The 23,820-nt window shown below is 45.0% G+C and overlaps 1 protein-coding gene across 1 annotated transcript in view; it reads right to left on the bottom strand.

The window, feature by feature from the left end:
• The window catches only part of PDGFRL (platelet derived growth factor receptor like), a 67,963-nt gene that overhangs the window by 11,608 nt on the left and 32,535 nt on the right, over positions 1-23,820 (bottom strand). Inside the window, exons 4-5 of the mRNA XM_016959143.4 lie at positions 10,355-10,506; positions 2,740-3,033 (exon numbers count right to left, since the gene is read on the bottom strand). Coding sequence (XP_016814632.3) covers positions 2,740-3,033; positions 10,355-10,506 — 446 coding nt within the window. The remainder of the gene's footprint in view (positions 1-2,739; positions 3,034-10,354; positions 10,507-23,820) is intronic.

The raw sequence follows: 23,820 nt of genomic DNA, 5'->3' as shown, positions 1-23,820 counted from the left end.
GGGAGGTGGAGCAGGGCTGTGAGAGGGATTTGGTAACAGGGTGTAAGGGGCATGGCCTGCTGAATAAGCACCATGGCTGAGAACACGAGGCATGACAGAACCCAAATTCTAACTTCAGAGAGCAGCTCACTCTCGGGGCTACTGATCCCCCCGACAGGGTGGCTGAGAAGCTCCACTGCAGTGGATGGACTCTGCCCACACGTACCACTCTCCCCTGGTCAAGGTGAGAGTTCTCGGAGAGACTAAAGTCACCTTTGAGGGACTACAGTGCCAGAAGAGAAACTATTTCCCCTCCTCCCTTGCAAGGCTGGCAAGAGGGTGCTTCACTCCAGAAAGGCGAGGGAGCGGCCTCAGAGAACTGCTTGCCAAGGAATGTGGGGGGTGTTGCAGCGTTCTGCAACGCAACTGCTCCTAGCCTGCCCCTATGACTTCAGCCCGGGGCAAAAGAGCCCTGGACAAGATGGCAGGGTGGGGGACTTCGAGAAGTAAAGAGGGCCCAGACTGTGTCTCCACTGTATGTTCTGGTGGCCACGTGCTCTGGAGTCAGGTGATCAGGTAGACACAGAGATGTCAGGACTCCAGGCCCTTTCAGCCATGCTGCAGCTCAGAGCAAAGAAGTTCATACAAGCAGAGGCAGCCTCCAGCTGAGGGTCCAGGAGAAGGCGAGGCTGCATGGGACAGGGCCTAGGACACCAAGGGGGCTTGTGACAGGTGAGTCCCTATCACCTGTGACAAAGCACTGGAGTCACTATCTGTTCCCATCAGGCTAACAGACAACAAGCCAGGTCAGCATTTATTACCAGGGACAGCCAGCTCTAGGGCTCTGACCTCTCTCACTTACTTCCCCTAACCTGGTGCCCCAGCAGGGAGGGGAGGGGAGGGGAGGGGAGCGGAGGGAACTGTGGCCTCCGACTCAGAGCTGCTGGACTCACCATGGAGCCTGCATGTGACAGGAAGAGCAGAAAGCAGGCTTGGATGAATTGTTGGGACTGAAGATTTTAAACAAACGGTCTTAGAAACCAGAATGAGGCTGTCTTACTCACCCAGCAAGCCTGTTGGATATCAAAGGGAAACTCGACATGACCAACAGATCTCCCTACCCTCAGGAAAAGGGGGATTCAACACAATGGAACAGATGGCAGTTACCAGGGAAAAAAGTATTTCATGTATAAATGCTATGAAATGAAACTCCTCACTAAAATGGCCACATTGAAACAAGTAGTTCCAATTTTAATTGAGAGACTGATCATGTTTCAGTTCTGTCAAGAGGAAGGGAGTAAGGCCAACTAGAAGAGAATGAGGCAGGAATTTGAGAACTCCAAGTGTTCTGTGCACATTGGGGAAAACAGAAGAAAGACGGGACAAAACGCAGAGGACACCAGGCAGGGTAGACGAGAGATGGGGGATTCATGGCCATGCCCTCTACCCTCCCATGGGAGTGTCCCAACAGCTCTTAACTCCCTGAGTACAGGCATGGGGAGAAGGTTAGTTGTGTTCATCCGGGATGGTTCTTTCCTGGACAGGAGAGGGGAGTACAGAGAGGAGGGCGTGCCGGGTGTGGGTAGTGAGTACTGATGTGGTGGGACCCAGGATCTAAGCCTCATGGGTGGGGAGGGCAGAAAGCCCTCAAGAACAGGGGGGGTGCAGGTGAGGACTGCGGTTGAGGGAGTCATTGAACACAGAATTCTGGGAAAGTACAAGCCTGCGTCACTGGAGCTGGGGTCAGCCCCGGTGGTTGCTGTCACAGTGGTTGTGGTTGACATGTTCACATTGTGATGAGGGTGGGAATATCTGAGGTGGAACGGATGAGGGGTCCATGAACCTGGCCAGTGGGTACCAAGTTGATATCAAAGTCACCCTAAAAATGGAGTGACAAGCAGGGCCATGAACCAAGTGCCAAAATGTTCGATGAATGCATGGAAGTGACAGGAAAGGAAATGAGAATGCTGGTAGAGCCCCCAAAGAGCAGAGGTTCCCAACAGAAGGGCAGAGAATGAGGGTTGGCAGGTGGGAATGGGTACAAGAAGGATGCCAGCCTTGACGTGGGAATGAATGATATCCTTAGGAGACAGCAGATTTGGGTTTAGACCAAGAGGCTGGGAGGATGCTCTAAAGGAGTTTGGGGACATAGAAGACCTGCTGATCCAACACAGAGGCAGCAGCAGAGTGAACGATGGAAGGATTTGGCTGGAATGGAGAAGAGGGGTTTTCGGTCAGGGTCATACCAAGGAAGGAGAACATCCATCCTAGAAGTGGTGGGGCAGAAGGGAAGCCTTTAAGAACAGCATAAGTGGGCCGAGCATGGTGGCTCACACTTGTCATCTCGGCACTCTGGGAAGCTAAGATCAAAGGATTGTTTAAGCCCAGGAGTTCGAGACCAGCCCAGGCAAGGTAGGGAGACCTCTTCTCTATGAGACAAAAAAAAAAAAAAAAAAATTAGCAGGGCATGGTGGCTCATACCTGTGGTTCCAGCTACTCAGGAGGCTAAGGAGGGAGGGTTGCTTGAGCCCAGGGCTTTAATGCTGCAGTGAGAAAATGGTTGTGCCACTGCATTCCAGCCTGGGCAACAAAACGGGACCCTGTCTCAAGAAAAAAGAGAAAAACAACAACAGCAACCCAACAACAATGAAACAAAAGGCACTCATGGAGCTTCCTTATTCCACCTGCAGGCAGGGAACAGCAGTACCTGAAACTGACCAGGGGACTAACTAGAATCTAGGCAGGGGTGGCCAGGCTTACCCGCCACGTAGAGCAGCTGGTACTTGACAGAGATCTGAGATCTGCCCCCAGCCTCCGCCCTGCAGTAAACCACACCCTGGTGCTCGGAATGAGGTTGCAGATACACAAAGCCCCGCTTCATGTCATAAACAATGTCCGTTCCATTGGCTGGGATCTCCTTGGCTGGGAATTCCCTGTGGAGCGTGACTTTGGCCGACAGCACGGTCACCCGACAAGGAACCACAGCCTGTCGGTCCGGGTTCAAGTAGACAACATCGAAGTAGCTGGGAGAAGGTACAAAGAGTTCTCCTTTCTCTGCAAAGGGAAGGAAGACACAGGCTTATTCACTCCGGAGACGCAAAGTAAAAGCACCCTTAAGGATTTTGGCAGCATACTCCGAATACTGAGTCCTTAGGAGTAGGAAAGGCTGGGGTTTCTTTTTTTACTTTAATGCTTTTCATTTTTTGGAAGAACGATTTAACTTCCTGTCTCCTTAAAGAAAACAGAAGGCTGGGCGCGGTGGCTCACACCTGTAATCCCAGCACTTTGGGAGGCTGAGGCGGGCAGATCACGAGGTCAGGAGATCGAGACCATCCTTGCTAACATGGTGAAACCCCATCTCTACTAAAAAAACAAAAAATTAGCCAGGCGTGGTGGTGGGTGCCTGTAGTCCCAGCTACTCGGGAGGCTGAGGCAGGAGAATGACGTGAACCCGGGAGGCAGAGCTTGCAGTGAGCCAAGATAGCGCCACTGCACTCCAGCCTGGGCGACAGAGCCAGACTCCGTCTCAAAAAAAAAAAAAAAAAAAAAGAAAGAAAACAGAAAAGGTATCAGTACAAGCCCAGATGACGCCCATGGATCACCACCATGAGGAAGCAAGGAACAATATTTAAATTAAGATTTAACACATTAACCTTTAACAAGTTAAAGTTTAACATGCCCAGCCTTACTTCTTATACTATAATACATAGTTTGAAGTAAGTGACCACACTAGTTGCTTTAAAAATATATTTGCAATCTGGCCAGGCGTGGTGGCTCATGCCTATAATCCTAGCACTTTGGGAGGCCGAGGCGGGTGGATCTCCTGAGCTCAGGAGTTCAAGACCAGCCTGGGCAACATGGTGAAACCCCGTCTCAACTAAAAATAAAAAAAAAAAATTAGCTGAGTGTGGTGGTGCGCGCCTATAGTCCCAGCTACATGGGAGGCTGAAGCATGAGAATTGCTTGAACCCAGGAGGCAGCAGAGGTTGCTGTGAGCTGAGATCATGCCACTGCACTCCAGCCTGGGCAACAGAGCAAGATCGTGTCTCAAAAAAAAAAAAAAATTGCAATCGGTAGCTTCCATCAACAAAAAAATGTGTTAAAGCTCATTTGAATAATTATAGATTACATATGTCCCCTGAAAATGTATTTACATCCACTCATGTAGATGACACACGTATTACTTAAAGAAGACAAGCACATTGGATTTTAGATTTCCACAAAAAATCAAGCTAATAAGCTGTAAACTACATCCAAATTACAGCAAACTCAATATTTAGGAAAGCACTTACTAATGTGATTTTATGATTGTAAGTTTTAAACCCTTAGCGGTTGTAAAACCTTGAAACCATCTGCTGCTTGTGGGTGGAGAAATCAGCCCCACAGCCACAGTCAGTAACTGCCAGCCAGGAAGCATTTCCCAGTACATCAGAGCTCCCCTGGGAGCCCCAGCACGGTGACAGTGTCCTCAGCCTGTCCTCACACGGCCCAGAGGATCTGGCGCCTGCCAAGGTTAGTGGAGGGGAATGGCGTCGGCTTGAAGGAGGAACCCATCAGTCTCAGGTCTGCTCTCGGCTTGGCCAGCACCTGGCTGGGAATCTTCAGCCAGTCTCTTATCTCCCCCCATTTCCTCTGAAATTGCTCTGCCTGGTTCTTTAAGCTCAGATGATGGCATTTTTATCTTACTGAAATGGGAGAAACGAGGACTGGCCTACCAATTCTGTCCTTAGGACAGGCAAGAAACTCTGGACTGGGCTTTTGGGGGTATTTTTGTTGGTGCTGGTGGCTTTTCTTTTTTGGCATGGTACATTGAATCCTTTGTTTTTCTGGATCATTCTCTGAGGGAATATTACAGTATTTGCAAAGAGAAATCTTCAGAGCTAGTGATACCCCAATACGTATTACATGCTTTCTTGTGTTTTCCCCACAGTGCTCCTGAAATAAATAATTTTTCTTGGCTTTCTTCCCCACTTGCCTTTTTTGTGTCACAGTTAGATGGTGTTTTAGGTTGGGGGCAGAATTCCTGGACACATCATTAAATGGTTCATGAGCCAAGAGTTCTTGGGCTGTAAGTACCAAGTTCACTAACATGGAGATCCTTCCTCCTGACTCTAAGAGGAGGGAAGAGTATATCATGGCTCAGAGAGTCTCCGTCTTTTACATGGGTTTCCATCAGGCTGGGAGGTCTGTGCAACTTCATAAGAAATTGGCTTTCAGGCTTAGGTAAGGGGTACCTTTGTCAATGTTATGCCCGATGTTCTGTGTTCACACAGAGTCCATCTACATGGCCTCAAAGGCATTATTTTATTTCCTCATGCTTCAATGTCCACATTTGTCAAGAGAAGAATCTGGAGTGGATAATATTAAAGATGTTTTCTTAGCAACAACACTTTAGGATTTTATGATTGCAAGATTTAGAGGCAACTTTTGTTTTAAAAGTGTGTAGAATAATCTGAAGCGATAAGCAGAGCCATTAGTCGAATAAGTGAACCATGTGAATTTAAGAACACAAAAATATCTTCTTGTATTTTTATTTTTTGAGACAGGGTCTCACACTGTTGCCCAGGCTGGAGTGCAGTGGCACCATCATGACTTACTGCAGTTTCAACCTCCAGGGCTCAAATGATCCTCCCACCTCAGCCTCCTGAGTAGCTGGGACTACAGGCACGTGCCACCATGCCTGTCTAATTTTTTATTTTTTAGTTTTTGTAGAGTCAGGGTCTCACTATGTTGCCCAGGCTGGTCTCAAACTCCTGGACTCAAGCAGTCCTCCTGCCTTGGCCTCCCAAAGTGCTGAGATTACAGGCATGAGCCAATGTTCCCAGCCTTACTTCTTATACTATAATATATACTTTACTTCTTATGCTATAATACATACTTTGAAATGTGACCACACCAGTTGCTTTAAAAATATATTTGCAATCCGTAGCTTCCATCAACAATAACAAAGTGTTGAAGATTGTTTTAATAATTATAGATTACACATGTCCCCGCAAATGTATTTATGTCCACTCATCTAAAAGACAAATGTTTTACTTAAAGAAAACTAAACACATGGGATTTTAGATTAAAAAAAAAAAAACTCGACCAGGTGCAGTGGCTCACGCCTGTAATCCGGGCACTTTGGGAGGCCAAGGCAGGCGGATCATGAGGTCAGGAGACCGAGACCCTCCTGGACAACATGGTGAAACCCCACCTCTACTAAAAATACAAAGATTAGTTGGGCACGATGGCGCATGCCTGTAATCCCAGCTACTCGGGAGGCTGAGGCAGGAGAATCGCTCGAACCAGGGAGCCGGAGGTTGCAGTGAGCTGAGATGGTGCCACTGCACTCCAGTCTGGCAACAGAGCGAGACTCCATCTCAAAAAAAACAAAAAAACAAAAAATGGGGGGAGGGGGGAGGGATAGCTTTAGTAGATATACCTAATGCTAAATGACGAGTTAATGGGTGCAGCACACCAGCATGGCACATGTATACATATGTAACTAACCTGCACATTGTGCATATGTAACCTAAAACTTAAAGTATAATAATAATAAAAAATAAAAATAAAAATAAATAAATAAATAAATGCAAGTTAACAAGCTATAAACTAAATCCAAATTACAGCAAATTCATTATTTTGAGACAGTCTCACTCCGTCACCCAGGCTGGAATGCAGTGGTGCAATCTCGGCTCACTGCAACTTTGACTCGCTGCCTCCTGGGTGTAAGCAATTCTTGTGCCTCAGCCTCCCGAGTAGCTGGAATTACAGGCGTGTGCCACCATGCCCACCTAATGTTTGCATTTTAGTACAGAGGGAGTTTCGCCATGTTGGTCAGGCTGGTCTTGAACTCCTGACCTCAAGTGATCCACCTGCCTCGGCTTCCCAAAGTGCTAGGGGATTATAGGCATGAGCCACTGCGCCCAGCCAGGAAAGTACTTATTAATGTGGTTTTCCTACGTATAAAAATTAGAGCCTCAGCCTTTTACTATGAGAAAGCCCTGCTGCTGGTAATGTTCTCATCCTTGATCTGGGTGGGAGTTACATGTGCCTGTTTGCTTAAGGATAATTTATTGAGCTGTATTCTGAGAATTTGAATGTTTTTCTTTACATATGTTATACTACAATAAAAAGTGAAAGAGAAGCAGGGAAAACCTTCCAAGAGCCTCCTGGATCAAGATGAAAGAGGAAATACATACGGCAATTATTTAATCACAAATTGCACACTAACAACAGACAGTCCCCCAAAAGAAGCTTCAGTGTTTTTAATCAAACTCTAGGAAACATACAAACATAATGAATGACAAACATTTCTCCACATGGGTAGCCAGGAAACACATGTTCTGAAAGAATCCTGAGCCAGCAGTGAGAACCTCAGCTTCTGTAACAGCTCATCTTGGTTTCTCAAAGCCATCCATGCTTGAAAAGACAAATTGCCAAACCCTATAGTGAAAATCCAACTGGACTCCTAGCTTAGTGTTGACAAATAAGAAAAAATAAATGATGTATAACAGATTAGGTCAAATGTGTTACAGCATTTATTTTTTTTGATCAAAGTTTTTGATCCCTTTTTGATCAAAGTTTCTTGATAGTTGGAATAAATATATTTTAGCTTTTCTTTGGTTTCCAAAATTAGTTCAGTTAAAAAAAAACAAAAAGGTTCCGCCTCCAAAACTCAAAGAGAGCCCATATTTTTTTTTTTTTTTTTTTTTTTTTGAGGTAAAGTCTTGCTCTGTCGCCCAGGTTGGAGTGCAGTGGCGCAATCTTGACTCACTGCAACCACAAACTCCGAGATTCAGGCGATTCTCCTGCTTCAGCCTCCTGAGTAGCTGGGAGCACAAGTGTGCACCACCACGCCCAGCTAATTTTTGTATTTTTGTAGAGATGGGATTTCTCTATGTTGGCCAGGCTGTTCTCGAACTCCTGACCTCAGGTGATCCGCCCGCCGTGGCCTCCCAAAGTGCTGGATTACAGGTATGAGCTACCATGCCTGGCCAAGAGCCCATAATATTAATAGGATATTCTGCCCAAGCTAAGCCTGCAGTTCAAAACCTCGACCAATACTTTGGGAAGACACAACAGTGCTAATCTTGGCAAAGAATCTTCCTTCTGCAACTTGAAATGTGGAATCAGTCATTGACTTGAATAACAGACTTTTATTCATCTTAGTTGGTTGCTTTTTCCACTGTTGCTTCACAGCATGGTATAATACAAAGGGCACATTTACAATCTTGTGTAGCGAGTTCCAAAATGAAGATCCAAAGAGATTGCCTATGAACAATTATTAGCAATTCTCCTGACAACACCAGTTATGCTAGCTAGAATCTGGCTATCAGTCCATCCTTCACCTTGTCCTACAAAAGGTTCAAGGCAGTAAAAACACTGGATCCCGGGTCAGAAAAACAGGTTTGGCTCCTTATTGTGCCACTACAGGACCTGGAACATTGAAGCTCAGCATGAGCATTAGTACTTCTAGTATTTTGGAGATAATAAAATAGCTTTTGCTTATTTCCCAGGGATGTTGTGGAATGAAATTGATAGAGGCAGGAGGCAGAGAACTCTCCCAAGCAGATACGGGAAGGTCCTTAGAGAACCTCTGACCTACCAAGGTCATTGTGCACAGGGGTCTTGCCTAAACATGCCCCCAGTGGAAAAATTCCATCCCTTAACACACGTGCAGTAAGGGAAATAAATCAACGTGGAGTGACTCAGATTAAGGGCCTGCAGGTACACTGAAAGGATGGGGTGGAGCCGCCAGGAATTCACGCCTCTTACAAACAGGGAACCCAGCCCTACCGGGGGAACACAGAAGCCCTTGTATTCAATTGTGTAGAGAGCAACCTGCAACCTGCTTTCAGGACCCCTCTTTTTGCTGAGAGCTTTCCTTTTCGCATAATAAATTCTACTCCACGCACTCTTTTAAGTGTCTGTGTGCCTAAGTTTTCCTGGCATGAGACAAGAACTTGGATCTCTGAACTAAGGAGTAAAAAGTCTGCATCAAAATGAGATACATGTGCTTCCAGAACTGCAGCATACCCTACTAATGCATCTCCTTGCCAGAGAGGAGCTATTTGGGCAGGAAAGGACAAATACATAAGATTGAACTAAAACATTCTTTAATGGTCAGGGTATAACATCCTTTGGGTCACAGGCCTATGTCTAGGTCTAGGCCTATGTCTAGGTCTACGTCTGAAAGGTAGGTAGATTCAAGGCATGGAGAAGTTTCATGGAAGTCCCTGCCCAGGCACTGACAAAGGATTCTGGTTTCACCTGAAATGTCTTGGACAACAATAGGACGAGGGTGGCTTTGTAAGATTCCTGAAAGCTGTTACTGACTTCTGAACCTTGCTGGAGAACTTCATCCCCTAAACTTCAGAACCTAGAGAACATTACAGAAGAAAGAGGCTGAGCAGTTATTCTGCACACGTGTTTCTCAAAATGCAAGCTCCACCTTCCAGAAACATACTTTGCACTGCAGAGAAGACTTCTCCACTCTGACCTGAACATTTTGAGGCGGTCCACTGAGGCTTAGGGACAGGGACTGGAGACACAAGAGCCACAGTCTTTGGGAATCTTGCCCCCGAAATCTCAGCGCATAGTATTCATAAGAACAAACAGGGCTGAGCACAATGGCTCATGCCTGTAACTACAGCAATTTGGGAGACCGAAGCAGGAGGAAAGCTTGAGTTCAGGAGTTTAAGACCAGCCTGGGCAACACAGTGAGACCTCACTTCTACCGAAAAATCAAAAAACAAAACAATAAAAAGGACAAATAGGAGGTCTTTAGTGAAGCATCCTATGGAGTTTCCAAAAAGAAGATGGTCATAGGTTCTGAGAACACAGTGATGAAAGTCAACAGCAGCACTGTCCAATAGAACTTTCTGTGATAAAGGGAATGTTCTCTCTCTGCGCTGTCTAGTACAATAGCCATTAGCCACGTGCTACAGTTGAGCACTTGAAATGTGGCAAGTGCACTGAGAAATTGTTCTTAATTTTATTTCATTTTAATTTTCATTTAAGTTTAAGTAGCCACACATGTCTAGTGGTCACCGTATTGGGGAGTGCAGGGACAGACCCTGGAACCAAATGGTTTGTGTTGAAATCCTGTTACCACCACTCACTTTCTGTGTGACCTTAAGGACTTATTTAATCACTCTAAACCTCAACTTTCCCATCTGAAAAAAAAATAGGAATAATATTAGTATTTGCCCTGAAGGGTTACGGTAAGACTTACATGAAATAACTGATGTAAAGCATTCAGCCCAGAGCCTGGCAAACAGGAAGTGCTCTGATTGTCATTATTTGCTATTCGGCATGCAGTGGGGGAACCTTCAGCTCTCAGCCCAGTCCAGAAGTTTGAAGAGTTCCATTAATGCACCAAGTATTTTACCTGTAAAAAAGATGTAGGTGGAGCCCCTTTTGGCCTCGTCCTTCCTGCAGATGTAGCCGCTGCAGAGCTGCACCCAGCAGCTGAATTCACCTGTGTCCGCCGAGGTGGAGTTGACCAGAGTCAACTGGCCGTAGCGCTCATTCTGCTTGACACTAGGAATAAAAGACACATGAACTCAAAGCAGGTCAGACCTGGCTGGGGCCCTCCAGCTGTCACACTCGGCTCCACTGTTCTCTGGGCAGACTTGCCCCAGTCTTTCTCCAATGTCATAGAGTAATATAAGAATGTGTTTGACTTGTCAAACACCCCTAGAACTTAAAGTATAACAATAAAAAAAAAAGATAAAAACTGAAAAAAAAGAAATCAGGAAAAAAATGACATTTTTACATTTTAAAGTTCATTCTAAAACAATTTGAGCAACATGATGGATTATTTGGCTTTTCAGCATAATACAATGAGGTAAATATTTTTTGCAACAATTCAAAAAACTTTATTCATAACCATATTTCTGGATTTTACTACTGTTTTCATATTTTATGCAGTGATCAAATACATAGAAATGTTAATCGTGAAAATGCAATATTATATATTTGTCAAAACTCAAGGAATGAGCAATACAAGATGTGAACCCTAACTTAAACTACGGACTTTAGCTAATAATGATGTATCAATATTGGTACATCGGTTGTCAAAAATGTACCACATTAACGTAAGAAATTAATAATGGGAAAACTGTGTGCAGGAGGGGAGGAGGTAAATGGCCACCCTGTATCTTTTTCTCCATTTCTCTGTAACCTAAAACCACCCTAAAAAGCAAAATCTATCACTAAAAACTGCAATATTCTGTTTTAAGAAAATAAAATATGAATATTATTTTCACCATACATTGCTACATATTTTAATAAACCAATGTGTCACCACTAAAATAAATTTTAAAAAAAAAGAATGTGTTTGGCAGTGGTTCACGCCTATAATCCCAGTGTTTTGAGAGGCCAAGATGGGAAGATAACTTGAGGCCAGGAGTTTGAGACCAACCTGGGCAACATAGCAAGACCCCATTTTTACAAAAATTAAACAATGAGCCTGGCATGATGGCTGACTCCTGTAGTCCTAGCTACTTGGTAGGCTAAGGCAGGAAGATGGCTTGAGCACAAGAATTTGAGATTCCAGTGAGTCATGATCATGCCACTGCACTCCAGCCTGGGTGACAGAGCAAGACCCTGTCTCTGAAAAATAAAGAGTACGTTTCTGATAAATGGGTGTGTGGGGGAAGCAGAGAGAAAAGCCTCTCCTCAAAGGAAATAATAAATGTCAAAGAGAATTCCTCTTCTTGGAGAATGTAATTGTCCTCAGACCTGCGGTTTCCTTAAGTAAAACCATTGGGGCAATAGCTATGCAGCCTCAGAAGTTCAGCCAGAAAGCCTTGGCCTGGTGTTTTGCTTTCAGCCTGTGTCTCATGAATCGTTTATAAGCAGTCAACATAAATGAAAGCACACAGCATTATGCAATATCCAAAATCCCTTTCATTAATAAAGATAAATCTCTGCATTAACTCTTAGAATCTTAGACATGCTACATTATCATGTTAAAACCAAAAACTTTCTTTTAGGAAAAAAACGCATTGGCTGAAAAGGTCCTGAGCCCAAAGTATGCATACAGCCCACTTCTAATAAAGTATTTAAAGGGTTTGGGCATTTCGACTTTTCCTCTGACCTTACTCTATTATTTCTTCTTTTATTTTTCTTCCTTATCTTTTGTATTTTGTAACTTGTTGCATGGCAAATATATTTGCAAACCCTTTCAGTTTCTTTCTGAAATGAAGAGGGGCATACACATTTATTATTAAACACTAGCATTTGCCAATTTCAATGGTAATTAATTCTATTATATTGTGACACAAATCCAGATGTATCAGATTTATCATCCTCACACTGGAGGTTTCCCTGAGGCTGAGAGCCTCAGCACATGGGGGCGCCAAAATAAGCAGTTTTAATCTGGGGACTCATCTCAAATATCCAAATGCTTCGCTCTTCTGAGATCCACATACCTTTATGATGTAGCTGAGATTCTGCAGTTTATCTTGCAGCAGAATCAATACCGTGACCAGTTTACATTTAGCACAGGGAAAATGTCAGGTGAGTTGGTCCTGAACGCAGCCGCGTTCTGGTTCACTGCGGAATAGCTTGTTTTGTCCACCAGTTCTGCCAAGTGGTGCTTCTGTACTCCCACACCACCAACTGCCTCCTTTACCCTGAACGGAAGTCTCTCCTCCTTCAGGAAGCTTCTAATTAGGATCGACTCTCAGGAATCTCCCCACTTTTGCCTGACATAATTGACTTCCTTGTTCTCTACCCCTCGGATACCCCTGGCTTCCTGTCATTACACTAGATGGTACAAGCTTTGAGGCAGGGACTGAACTGTATTTGTTTTCTCTAAGCAACAAATCTGTGCAGAGTATGCAGTAAGGACTCCCTAAACATGAGTGAATTGAGTTAAACCAGTGATGGAAAAGGAAAGAATCTGGAGAGGCAGGCATCCAGCTCCCTATTTTGCAGAGGGGGAAAACTGAGTCTCAGACAGCAGAAATGACTTCCCTGAAACCCACAGTTTGTGAACCGCTTGTGAGCAAGTCTTCCTTAAGTCAATTAAGTATGTTCTGAATACCACTCACATTAGATAAGAAAATACACACAAAGCCCCTTGTGCAATGCCTGGTTCATTGTATTATCCCAATTATATCTTAATTACAGATGAATAGTAGTAATCATGAAGATTACTATAGCCATGACAAATAGTACACATGCAGCACCGGGGATAGTTAGCACAGCAAATAAAAAATGGTCGACCCAGGCCAGGTGCGGTGGTTCATGCCTATAATCCCAACACTTTGGGTGGCTGAGGCAGGAGGATCGCTTGAGCTCAGGAGTTCATGACCAGCCTGGGCAACATAGCAAAACCCCATATCTCCAAAAAATTAAACATTAGCCAGGCATGGTAGTGTGCATGTAGTCCTAGCTATTCAGGAGGCTGATGTGGGAGGATCTCTTGAGTCCAGGAGGTCGAGGCTGCAATGAGCTATGATTCCCACCACTGTACTCCAGCCTAGGCAACAGAGCAAAACCCTGACTTAAAAAATAAAAAATAAAAATGGAAAGATCAATGCTAGTTTTAAGGATGAAGCTAGATTTCAGCAAATTAAAAAAAAAAGAAAAGAAAAGGGAAGGGAAAATGGAGGCGACAGTCTCCCCATGTGGACAATAATTTCTGGCCACATTCCCGTAGAGCTCAGAACCAGGGTACCAAATCAGCAGGCAATCAGTAAATTCACTGCGCATCTTCTCTGGGCCGAGCATTTGCTAGCACTGTAGTGATAGAAAGTATAAGATGCCATTCCTACTGGGAAAGTAATTAGGCATGTAAAAAATTAACACTTGGGAATAACCCTACCATCAGTGTGCAGTCTGCATGCTGTATCTTTAGTAGGTTTGGGGGTGGAAGGAAGGAAATGCACTGGAAAACAGTTCTGCATTTTTCCACCCCCTCTTCTACGCAAACAATATAAAACAGGAAACAAATTATTTAGTAGGATTACAGTTTCAGTGCCTGGATTTAGAATGTCCATCTCTACCAATGGCATCTCATCATCTAGGCAGCAGGCTACGCAAGGGGTTGGAAGTGACCGAGGGCCTCTGGAGGCTGAGTCCGTGTCATGCAAGGGAGACAAGGATTCCCTGAGCCCTTCAGAGCCAGTGTCTGTACAGAGACGCTTCATCAAAGACCCTTCCTTTCTGTGTAACCGCTGAACACCACCCCCAGGGATGTAGAAAGTGGCGAATGGGGAGTTTAAGTGGAGCAAAAAGAAGGTGTCATGACCAAATGCCAGGAAAAAGTGCCCTAAGAGAAGCAGAATTCACATTAACAGGAAGCAGCTCTGAACACGCCAACACATCAGCTTGCCTCTGGCCTTTTCTTTCTAAACCAGGAGTTCTAGCCCTGACCCACAGAGATCTCGGTGATGGCCAAGTCCATGTTTCAAAGTGAAAGTGTTCAAATTTTAAGACCCTGTGTATGTGTATGTGTGTGCATGTCTTCCAACACGCTCCCCTGGCCTTAACACACACAGAGTCTTGCTCCCATCAGTGGAGGACTGAAGCTTCCTGTATTTAGCCCAGGCTGCTCTCTCCTGGGGGTGGCCTAAGTCATGAGATGGCACAGAGGAGGGAGCTGACAGTCCTCAGATATAGGGACCGGTGCATCTTACTTGGGGCAGTGGCCAGTTAATAGTAGTGGGGTCCATTTCCTGTCTGCCCCGGTGAAGACTCTGCAAGCCAAGGGCAAGGGTGAGCCTTGGGTTACAAGATAACGATTCATTGGTATTACACCCACACATACTTAATAAGTACAAAATAAATGGGAGGTGCTGGAGAGGACAGGAGGGATGCAATGATGTCTAGAGAAGTCCCTGCTCCCGAGTTCTCCTACACAACATGCCATGAGAACTCCGAGGAGAGTAACCAGCAAGAGCCTCTAGGCCAAGAGGGTCTTGGTACAAAGGAAGGATGTCAACATGCGCAAATCAAGGGCATGCAGTCCGAGGGAAGGAGGTCTCCAGAGAGAAGAAAAAAGGCAGGTTTGTGCAGAACAAAGAGATGTTATTCTGGACCGCAAGTTGGCTGAAGACTGTGGTGAAAGGCATAAAATCATGGACTTGGACCAGGCGCAGTGGTTCATGCCTGTAATCCCAGCATTTTGGGGGGCCGAAGTGGGTGGATCACGACGTCAAGAGATCGAGACCATCCTGGCCAACATGGTGAAACCACATCTCTACTGAAAATCCAAAAATTAGCTGGGCGTGGTGGTGCATGCCTGTAGTCCCAGCTACTCGGGAGGCTGACGCAGGACAATCGCGTGAACCCGGGAGGCGGAGGTTGCAGTGAGCTGAGATTGCGGCACTGCACTCCGGCCTGGTGACAGAGCAAGGCTCCCTCTCATAAATAAATAAATAAATAAATAAATAAATAAATAATAACAATAATAAAATAAAATCATGGACTTTGGAACCCTACTGACCAGATTCAAATCCCAGCTCCACCATGACCTTCAGAGTCCTTAGCTACGGCTCGTCTTCCACAGTCTGACTTCACCTACTCTTCAGACTTGTAGTAACAATAATGATAGCTAATGCTTGTTGAGTGCAGGCATGCTGCCAAGCTCCGTAAACAAGTTCAGGACTTAGAACAGCATCTGCCACAGAGAAGTGCTCAATACATCTTATTTATTCATTTAGAGATAGGGTCTCGCTCTCTTGCCCAGGCTTTGAGTACAGTGGTGCAATCATAGCTCACTACAGCCTCAAACTCCTAGGCTTAAGGGATCCTCCCACCTTGGCCTCCTGAGTAGCTGGCATGTGCCACCACATCCGGCTAATTTTTTTAGATTTTTTTGTAGAGACAGGGTCTTGCTGCGTCGCCCAGGCTAGTCTTGAATTCCTGGCCTCAAGCAATCTCCCACCACAGCCTCCCCAAGTGCTGGGATTACAGGCATGAGCCACCACACCCAGACTCGAAACATTTTAGAAATTGTCATTATTATGGTCCCCCTGGTTCTCACAGCTACATTAAGTTGGAGGTACTATTTTTCCCCTTTTACTGCTTGAGGGCACCAAAACATAGAGAAGCAACTTGTCCAAGTTACTCAGCTATTGAGTGGCAGAGCATCTAATCTAGTGCCACACAGACTCAGGTTACAAACACTTATAAATTAAGAGGGCATGGATTTTCATCCTACAGAAATGAAATGAAATGAAGCAATTTTGACTGAGTGGTGGCACCTTTAACAGCTTGTAAAATCTGCTAAGTATAGCTATGCACACACACACACTCCCAAATCACAAACAAAAATACGAGAGAGCCAGTTAAATGAGCTCAGAATTTTAAATTCCATAGTAGAAATGGTACACTGTTTTCTATTAAGTCAACACTAAACCATCCGGTAATTAATTAAAGGAAACAAGAACGGGACACCCATCAGTTATTAAGCATCGACTTCATAACTGGCAATACATAAGAGACACTTTACTTTTTCTCAATCCCGTGAGATGGCAATGATGAGACTAATAACAATAACTGAAACTTAAGCAGTGTTTAATATGTGCTAAGCAATGCTGTAAGCCCTTTACCCATTTTGACTCATTTGATCCTCATGAAGCCCTGAGAGATAGGTGCTATTATTAACCCCACGTGGCAGGTGAACAAACAGGCTGGAGAGGTTAGGTAACTTTCCCAAGGCTACACAGGAAGTGTTGGAGCTGCCAGAGAAGAATTTGAAGCTCAGTTCAAACAACTTTCCCAGGGTGCCTCAGGTAGATAAACAAAGATTTTCTGCTTTGAACGCTCTGTGCTGCCTCTGTTGGAAACAGAGAGATCCCCATCTCTACAAAAATGTTAAAAATTAGCTGGATGTCACGATGCCAGCCTATAGTCCCAGCTACTTGGGAGGCTGAGGTGGGATGATCACTTGAGCCTGGGAGCTGGAGGCTGCAGTGAGCTAGGATTGTGCCCCTGCACTCCAGCCTGGGCAACAGAGGGAGACCTTGTCTCTAAACAAGTTTACAAAATTAAAACATAAATATCCTCCTTATTCTACATTCATTTGAAAAATTGTTAGGCCTCTACCACATGCAAGGAACTGTGCCAAGAATCAAGAGCGATAAAGACTCATGGGTATTTGCTTGTCTGTGTTTCAAGTGTTTACACAGGGCCTGTGTTTCCTGTAAGTCTCCGTCTCAGAACGTGTCAGAGAAGAATGGCTGAATGATATGCAGGAAACGTGCCATATGAACAGAGTACAGATCCTGGGAAACAGACAGCTGGGTAAAACATACTGAAACTGTCACTGTTTATGTTTCTTTAAAAAAGAAAGAAAAAATATGCATGATGATCTCAGGGAAACAAATATGCAAACTAAAGGACTTCAAAGTGAATATAGTTCTTGTATCAGAAAATAGGCTGGAATAGCTCTATTCCTCTATCATCTATCAATCTATCTATTACCAATCAATCTATCACTTATCAGCCTATCATCTACTGATCTATCATCTGTCAATCTATCATCTGTCAATCTGTCTGTTGTCCATCTACCATCTATCTATCATCTATCTCCACGTTTGCATACTATCCAAGGAACTATTCAAAATCCTTGCAATGTGATACGATATTTCCATCTCAACAACCAGTTACGTTGTGAAATGTGGCTCAGGTCTCTCTACTGCAATCACTTATGCCAGATTCCTCTGTATTATTATTTTATTATTATTTTTAAGGTAGCTTTTCTTTTTTGAGATGGGGTCTCACTCTGTTACCCAGGCTGGAGGGCAGTGGTGCAACCTCCGTGGGGTTCACACCATCCTCCCACCTCAGCCTTCTGAGTAGCTTGGACTACAAGTGCACACTACCATGCCTGGCTAATTTTAGCATTTTTCTGTAGAGACAGGGGCTTCCTATGTTGCCCAGGCTGGCATCGAACTCCTGGGCTCGAGCAATCCACCTGCCTCGGCCTCCCAAAGTGCTGGGATTACAGGCATGAGCCACTGCGCCTGGCCTTCTCTGGATTATTGAAAAAGAAGTCACCCTAAGCACTTCTCCACTACTTCACGGGAGACTGCACACGCTACATCCCTCCAGCCCTGCCGGCATCACTCTCACCCCCGCAGGTCCTTTTCTTGGCACTGCCTGGACTCTGCCCGCCACACTGCGAAGTCCCCCTTCCCTTTTCATTTCCCCTCTGCCACCTGCTGGGGTCATCATTCTTTTTGACCCTCTGTCCAGCATATCCAGGTCCTTCACAAAGGAAAAGCTCCTCTTCCTCCTTCAGATATTCTCTAGACTCTGAGAAAATGAGAAGCATATATCCCCTTGACACCACAAACCAAAACCATACCTGATACACCAGCGATCCTCCCAACAGAAAATCCCCTCAAACCACCTGGAACAAAGGCCTTAAAATATGCCCAACAATCCCACCCAGAGGAAGAGATCCTTGCCACCTAGATGTTAGCTACCGCAATGACAGTGATCGTAAAAAATGGGGCATGATCTAAGAGATGGAGAGACCCAAGAGATTTAGCTAAACCTACTACAGTATTACGGCCATAACTCACAAAAAATATTCATGGTAGATTAGGTGCAAAGTTAATCATGAAAGAGTTTGAATATTTTGATAATTTTACACATAAAAATATTCACAATAGATTAGGGGAAAAGTTAATCATAAAAGATAGAATATTTTGATAACTTTACACATAAAAAATATTCACAACAGATTGGGGGGAAAGTTAGTCATTAAAGAGTTTGCAGATTTTGATACCTTTTTTATACTAAATACAAAACTAGAAGATTCAACATTACTGTGTTAACCATGTTTCTTGGGGTTTTCAGTGATCTTTCTTCTTTTTGCTTATTTATAGTTTTTAAGTTTCTAGATCAAATGAGTATGTGTTATTTTATAATAAGAAAAGAAAAACTGGGCCAGGTGTGGTGGCTCACATCTGTAATCCCAGCACTTTGGGAGGCCAAGGTAGGTGGATTACCTGAGGTCAGGAGTTTGAGACCAGCCTGGCCAATATGGTGAAACCACATATCTACTAAAAATGCAAAAATTACCCGGGTATGGTGGCAGGTGCTTGTAATCTCAGCTACTCAGAAGGCTGAGGCAGGAGAATAGCTTGAACCCGGGAGGCAGAGGTGCAGTGAGCTGAGATCATGCCACTGCACTATGGCCTGGGCAACAGAGTGAGACACTGTCTCAAAAAAAGAAAAGAGAGGAGAGGAGAAGGAAGAGGGAAGAGAGAAAAGAAAAGAAAAACTATAATAAAAGCAAAACAAGTAAAACTACTTATAAAGTGCGAAACAGATACTGCATAAATGCGTAAGCACAATGGCTGATGTGTATTTAAATACCTGGAGGTTAGTTTTACAAAGTGTTGCCTTTTTAAAATGCAAATTTCCAACAGGCAGGGCCACCAAGAATTCCTTTAGAGGCCTAAAACTACTGTGTATTATTTTGTTCTGATTAATGGAAACACTGCCAACTGGAGTATAACACATCATTTGGAGTGCAGCATGGCTGTTTCTTAACCATTCTGCTCCCCTGCCTGTGTGGACCTGCCGAGGCTGTGCCACCTCCCCTGGAGTTTAACCCAGGCTCCCAGATCTTAGCAAGCCTTCCTTCTTACTTGGTTCCCACTCTCGGCATTTCTAGTTCTTTTCACCGAGCTGCAACTCCACCTGTCACCCAGGCTGCTATCACCATTGACTCTCTCATTTCTCCTCTGTCAGCTGACAAATCAGTCTTTCTGGAGAAATGTCTCCCCCATCCCCTTCAGATGCCTTTCATCACGTATCAGATATACTTCCCTGAAAATCATTTTATCATTACCTCCAGTTCTAAATATTAGCTTCTCCCATTGCACACAGAATTGCACGTTACCACCTCTGCCTGGTATTCCAGCTCCTTTGCTCTCCCAGCCCTTAAGCCGAGTAACCCGGTGTCTTTAGCCATCTAGCTCCTCACCAAACCCAGACACATTGGCTCATTTTTACCTCTGAGCCCTCCACGCATCTCTTTCCCTCTGAAGCGCTCTCTTCTTCTATCTGACCAAAACGTGGTTACTCTTCAGGGTCCTATTCCCAAGGAGGCCGACCATGTCCAGTGGCCTTTGTAAAAGAGCGGTTAAGAGCATGCACTCAGGAGTCAGCTTTCCTTGGTTCAAATCCTGCCTCTACCAGTTACTGGCTATGTGACCTTGAACTACAGTTAAAGGTGACAGTGTACAGAATAGAAGAGAATTCAGTGAGTGAAAGTGGGTTGAATAACTTATGTAAGAGTCCTTACTTTTTGCCCCCCTTTTTTATCCAATGTGAGTTAAGTACAAGTGCCAAGAGTACTTTCAGAACTGAGAGGGACCTTAAAGATCATCTGGTTGGATGTCTCACTTTACAGAGATGAACTGACTCATCCAAGGTTACAAGGCCAGAGGCAGAGCTGGGAATGAAATCCCTGGGGACTCCTGAGAAAAGAGATTCTGGCATGCTTCCCATTGCGTACTGGAAAAGAAACATGAGTTGACTGTTTTAAATACGTAAGTAAGTCCTAACCAAATGAATGACTTGGAGGAAATTTACAGATGATTACTTTCCAGATAGGCACTCACCATGTAGAGAAATGCATGGAAATAACAACGAAATCATCATTCTCGTGTAATTTTTTTTGAGACGGAATCTCACTGTCCCCCAGGCTGGAGTGCAGTGGTGTGATCTCGGCTCACTGCAACCTCTGCCTCCCGGGTTCAAGGGAATCTCCCGCCTCAGCCTCCTCAGTACCTGGGACTACAGGCATGCGCCACCAGGCCCGGCTAATTTTTGTGTGTTTAGTAGTGACGGGGTTTCACCATACTGGCCAGGCTGCTTTTGAACTCCCGAGCTCAAGGGATCCCGCCACCTTGGCCTCCCAAAGTGCTCGGATTTCAGGTGTGAGCCACCGCACCTGGCCCTTCTCATGTAAATTTGACAAGGTCATCTTTCAAACTTTGTGACCATATAACTCAGATGTATATGGGTTACTCACACTACAGGTTGAGAATCCTTTATCCAAAATGCTTGGAACCAGAGGGGTTTGGACTTCAGACTTTTCTCAGATTTTGGAGTATCTGCATCATACTTACTAGTTAAGCATCCCTAATTTGAAAATCTGAAATCTGAAATGCTCCAGTGAGCATTTCCTTTGAATGTCACAGTGCTCAAAAAGTTTCAGATTTTGTAGCATTTCGGATTCTTGATTTATGGATTAGGGATGCCCAACCCTTACTATAAATCTGGCAATTCTAATCTTACCATGTAGCAGAAGCTCATCAGCACTTCTCTGTGGGTAACATCAGAAAAACATGCCACAGCTCTGCTCAGCTGAACACTCACAGCCACATACTTGGGGAGAATCGGCCCTGGAAGATGAGTGAGGACAGAGGACAAAGGAGCAAGCCTCTGCCACCCTTGCTAGGAGAACAAGCTGTGAATTACTAATGGGCAGGCGTGCAGGCACAGTGAGTGTATTATGGCCAAGTCAGAATAGTGAATGCAACAGCCATGGGGCCTGGACCCATTTGCACCCAGCACAGTGAATTCACTGCGGGGAAATCCACCAAATCTCCCTCCTGCCAACGTTTTCAAGGTAATCGCTCATAATAATGCCACTTTGATGGTAAATCTTCTGAATAGCATCAGAAACCTAAATAAACAAATTGTTTTCTTGGTGTAGAGACTACAGAGATCTTGGGAATATGGCTTGATTTGAGTTTACTTTACTAAAAGCTGTGCAACATGAGCAAGTCTCTTAGGCTCTGTGGCTCAATCTAGTCACTTTGTAAAATGTAGGGTTCAAGCCACATCAATAGTTCTCCAACCTGGCTGCATATCACAATCTTTTGGGGGAGGTTTGATGCTGTTCTCTTTGGCTTTTTTTTTTTTTTTTTTTTTTTTTTTTTTTTTTTTACAGAGTCTCACTCTGTCACCCAGGCTGGAGTGCAGTGGCATGATCTCGGCTCACTGCAACCTCCACCTCCCAGGTTCAAGCGATTCTCCTGCTTCAGCCTCCTGAGTAGCTAGGATTACAGGTGCATGCCACCACACCCAGGTAATTTTTTTTTTTTTTTCCCAGAGTCTCGTTCTGTCGCCCAGGCTGGAGAGCAGTGGCGCAATCTCAGCTCACTGCAACCTGCGCCTCCCAAGTAACTGGGACTACAGGTGCCCACTACCACACCTGGCTAAATTTTGTATTTTTAGTAGACATAGGATTTCATCATGTTGGCCAGGCTGGTCTTGAATTCCCAACCTCAGGTGATCCACCAGCCTCAGCCACCCAAAGTGGTGGCATTACAGGAATGAGCCACTGTGCCCAGCTGGCTCTTATTTTATTATCACTATTTGAGACAGAGTCTTGCTCTGTCACCCGGGCTGGAGTGCAGCAGTGTGACCATGTCTGACTGCAGCCTCAACCACCCACCCCAGCCTCCCAAGTAGCCAGGACCACAGGGTGTACCACTACATCCAGCTAAAACTTTTTGTTTGTTTTTAAGAGATGGGGTCTCACTATTTTGCTCAGGCTGGTCTCAAACTCCCGGGCTCAAGTGATCCTCCTGCCTCAGCCTGCCAAAGTGCTGGGATTACAGGCATGAGCTGCCGTGCCTGGCCCCTCCTTGGCTCTGCTTTGTACAAGTCTCTATCTTATCTTCGAGGCCTGGTCTCCTACAATTAGGTCATCACTTACTCAATGATTCCATTTGCCTCACCAACGCCTGCTCACAGCTGCCTTCTCTCCTTCCTATCAGCCGCTCCACACTCACACTTGACCACACACTGTCTTCTGTTGCTCTGTCCTCGTATCTGGTTTGTCTTTCATCTCATTAGTTCTTAAGCTCTTGTCGTTGGGACTATTTCTGTCTTTTTTCCCCCCTCAAATGCATCCTGACTTAGTAGACTGCCTTTATATATACATTAAGCAAACGTTAATGCTATTTAGCGTGCACTCTCCTCAGCAGACAAACACTTAACTGAAGGCTGTGACACACTCCCTCTGGTCACCCCTCCGGCTCTTGTATGGCACAGTGCCTCCCTCTGCCTCCTTCCTCAGGATGCCTACCAGGTGATGTGATATATTGTGCCACTGCACGAGCCACCTGGGTAAATAAACGCATGAGGGCACGTTCAACATTGATTCACTTGTATCAATGTTGGTTGACTTACAGGGCCCCCAACCCCCTACCTTTTCCCAGCTATGAAGTCAAGTTCACAAAGAACAGTGCTGTTACAGGGAAGGGTGAGCTGGTGCTTTCTGACCTCTGCTCCAATGTAAGTGAGACACCAGATCTCATCTGGGTTCTAGGCAGTGGGATGGAGAGAGAGGAGTGCTTTGGACAGTAGGATGTGGTCTGAAAGGCAGAGACCAGGGGCAAATCAGGATGAACTCCCAAAGGCAATCCAAGCAAAGTCTTTGAGCAGGAAGGCACCAAGCGAGGCAGGAGACAGGCCCCTGAGGCCCCAGGACAGAGTGGACAAGTTGGGAATGTAGGACGGGAAGTGACAAGAGAAGGTTCTGGGCAGACTCCCCAGGGCAGCAACTTAGCAGCTGCCCACCTGCAGCCGGCTGTGTGGGTGGGACGGAGCTGCCAAGGCAGCCAAGCCCGGACACTGGAAGCAAACCTCTGACATCTTCGTTTTGCTTTTTTATAAATGTGCCACTCTACACAATTACAGACTAGTGGACATAAAATTTCCCATTTTACATCTTATCCTTTATTCCTCTTTTCTTGCTCCCTCCTTTGACATATCTTTCAAAGCTGTTTTATTTACATTTTCCATATTCAAATACTTGGTCAAAAATTATGCTACTAACACACCAGTGTTCACGTTTGAGCA

Source organism: Pan troglodytes, chromosome 7 (assembly GCF_028858775.2).
Source record: "Pan troglodytes isolate AG18354 chromosome 7, NHGRI_mPanTro3-v2.0_pri, whole genome shotgun sequence".
Taxonomy (NCBI): Eukaryota; Metazoa; Chordata; class Mammalia; order Primates; family Hominidae; genus Pan; species Pan troglodytes.
The sequence above is the reverse complement of the archived record's forward strand: the minus strand, read 5'-3'. Positions and strand labels throughout refer to the sequence as shown.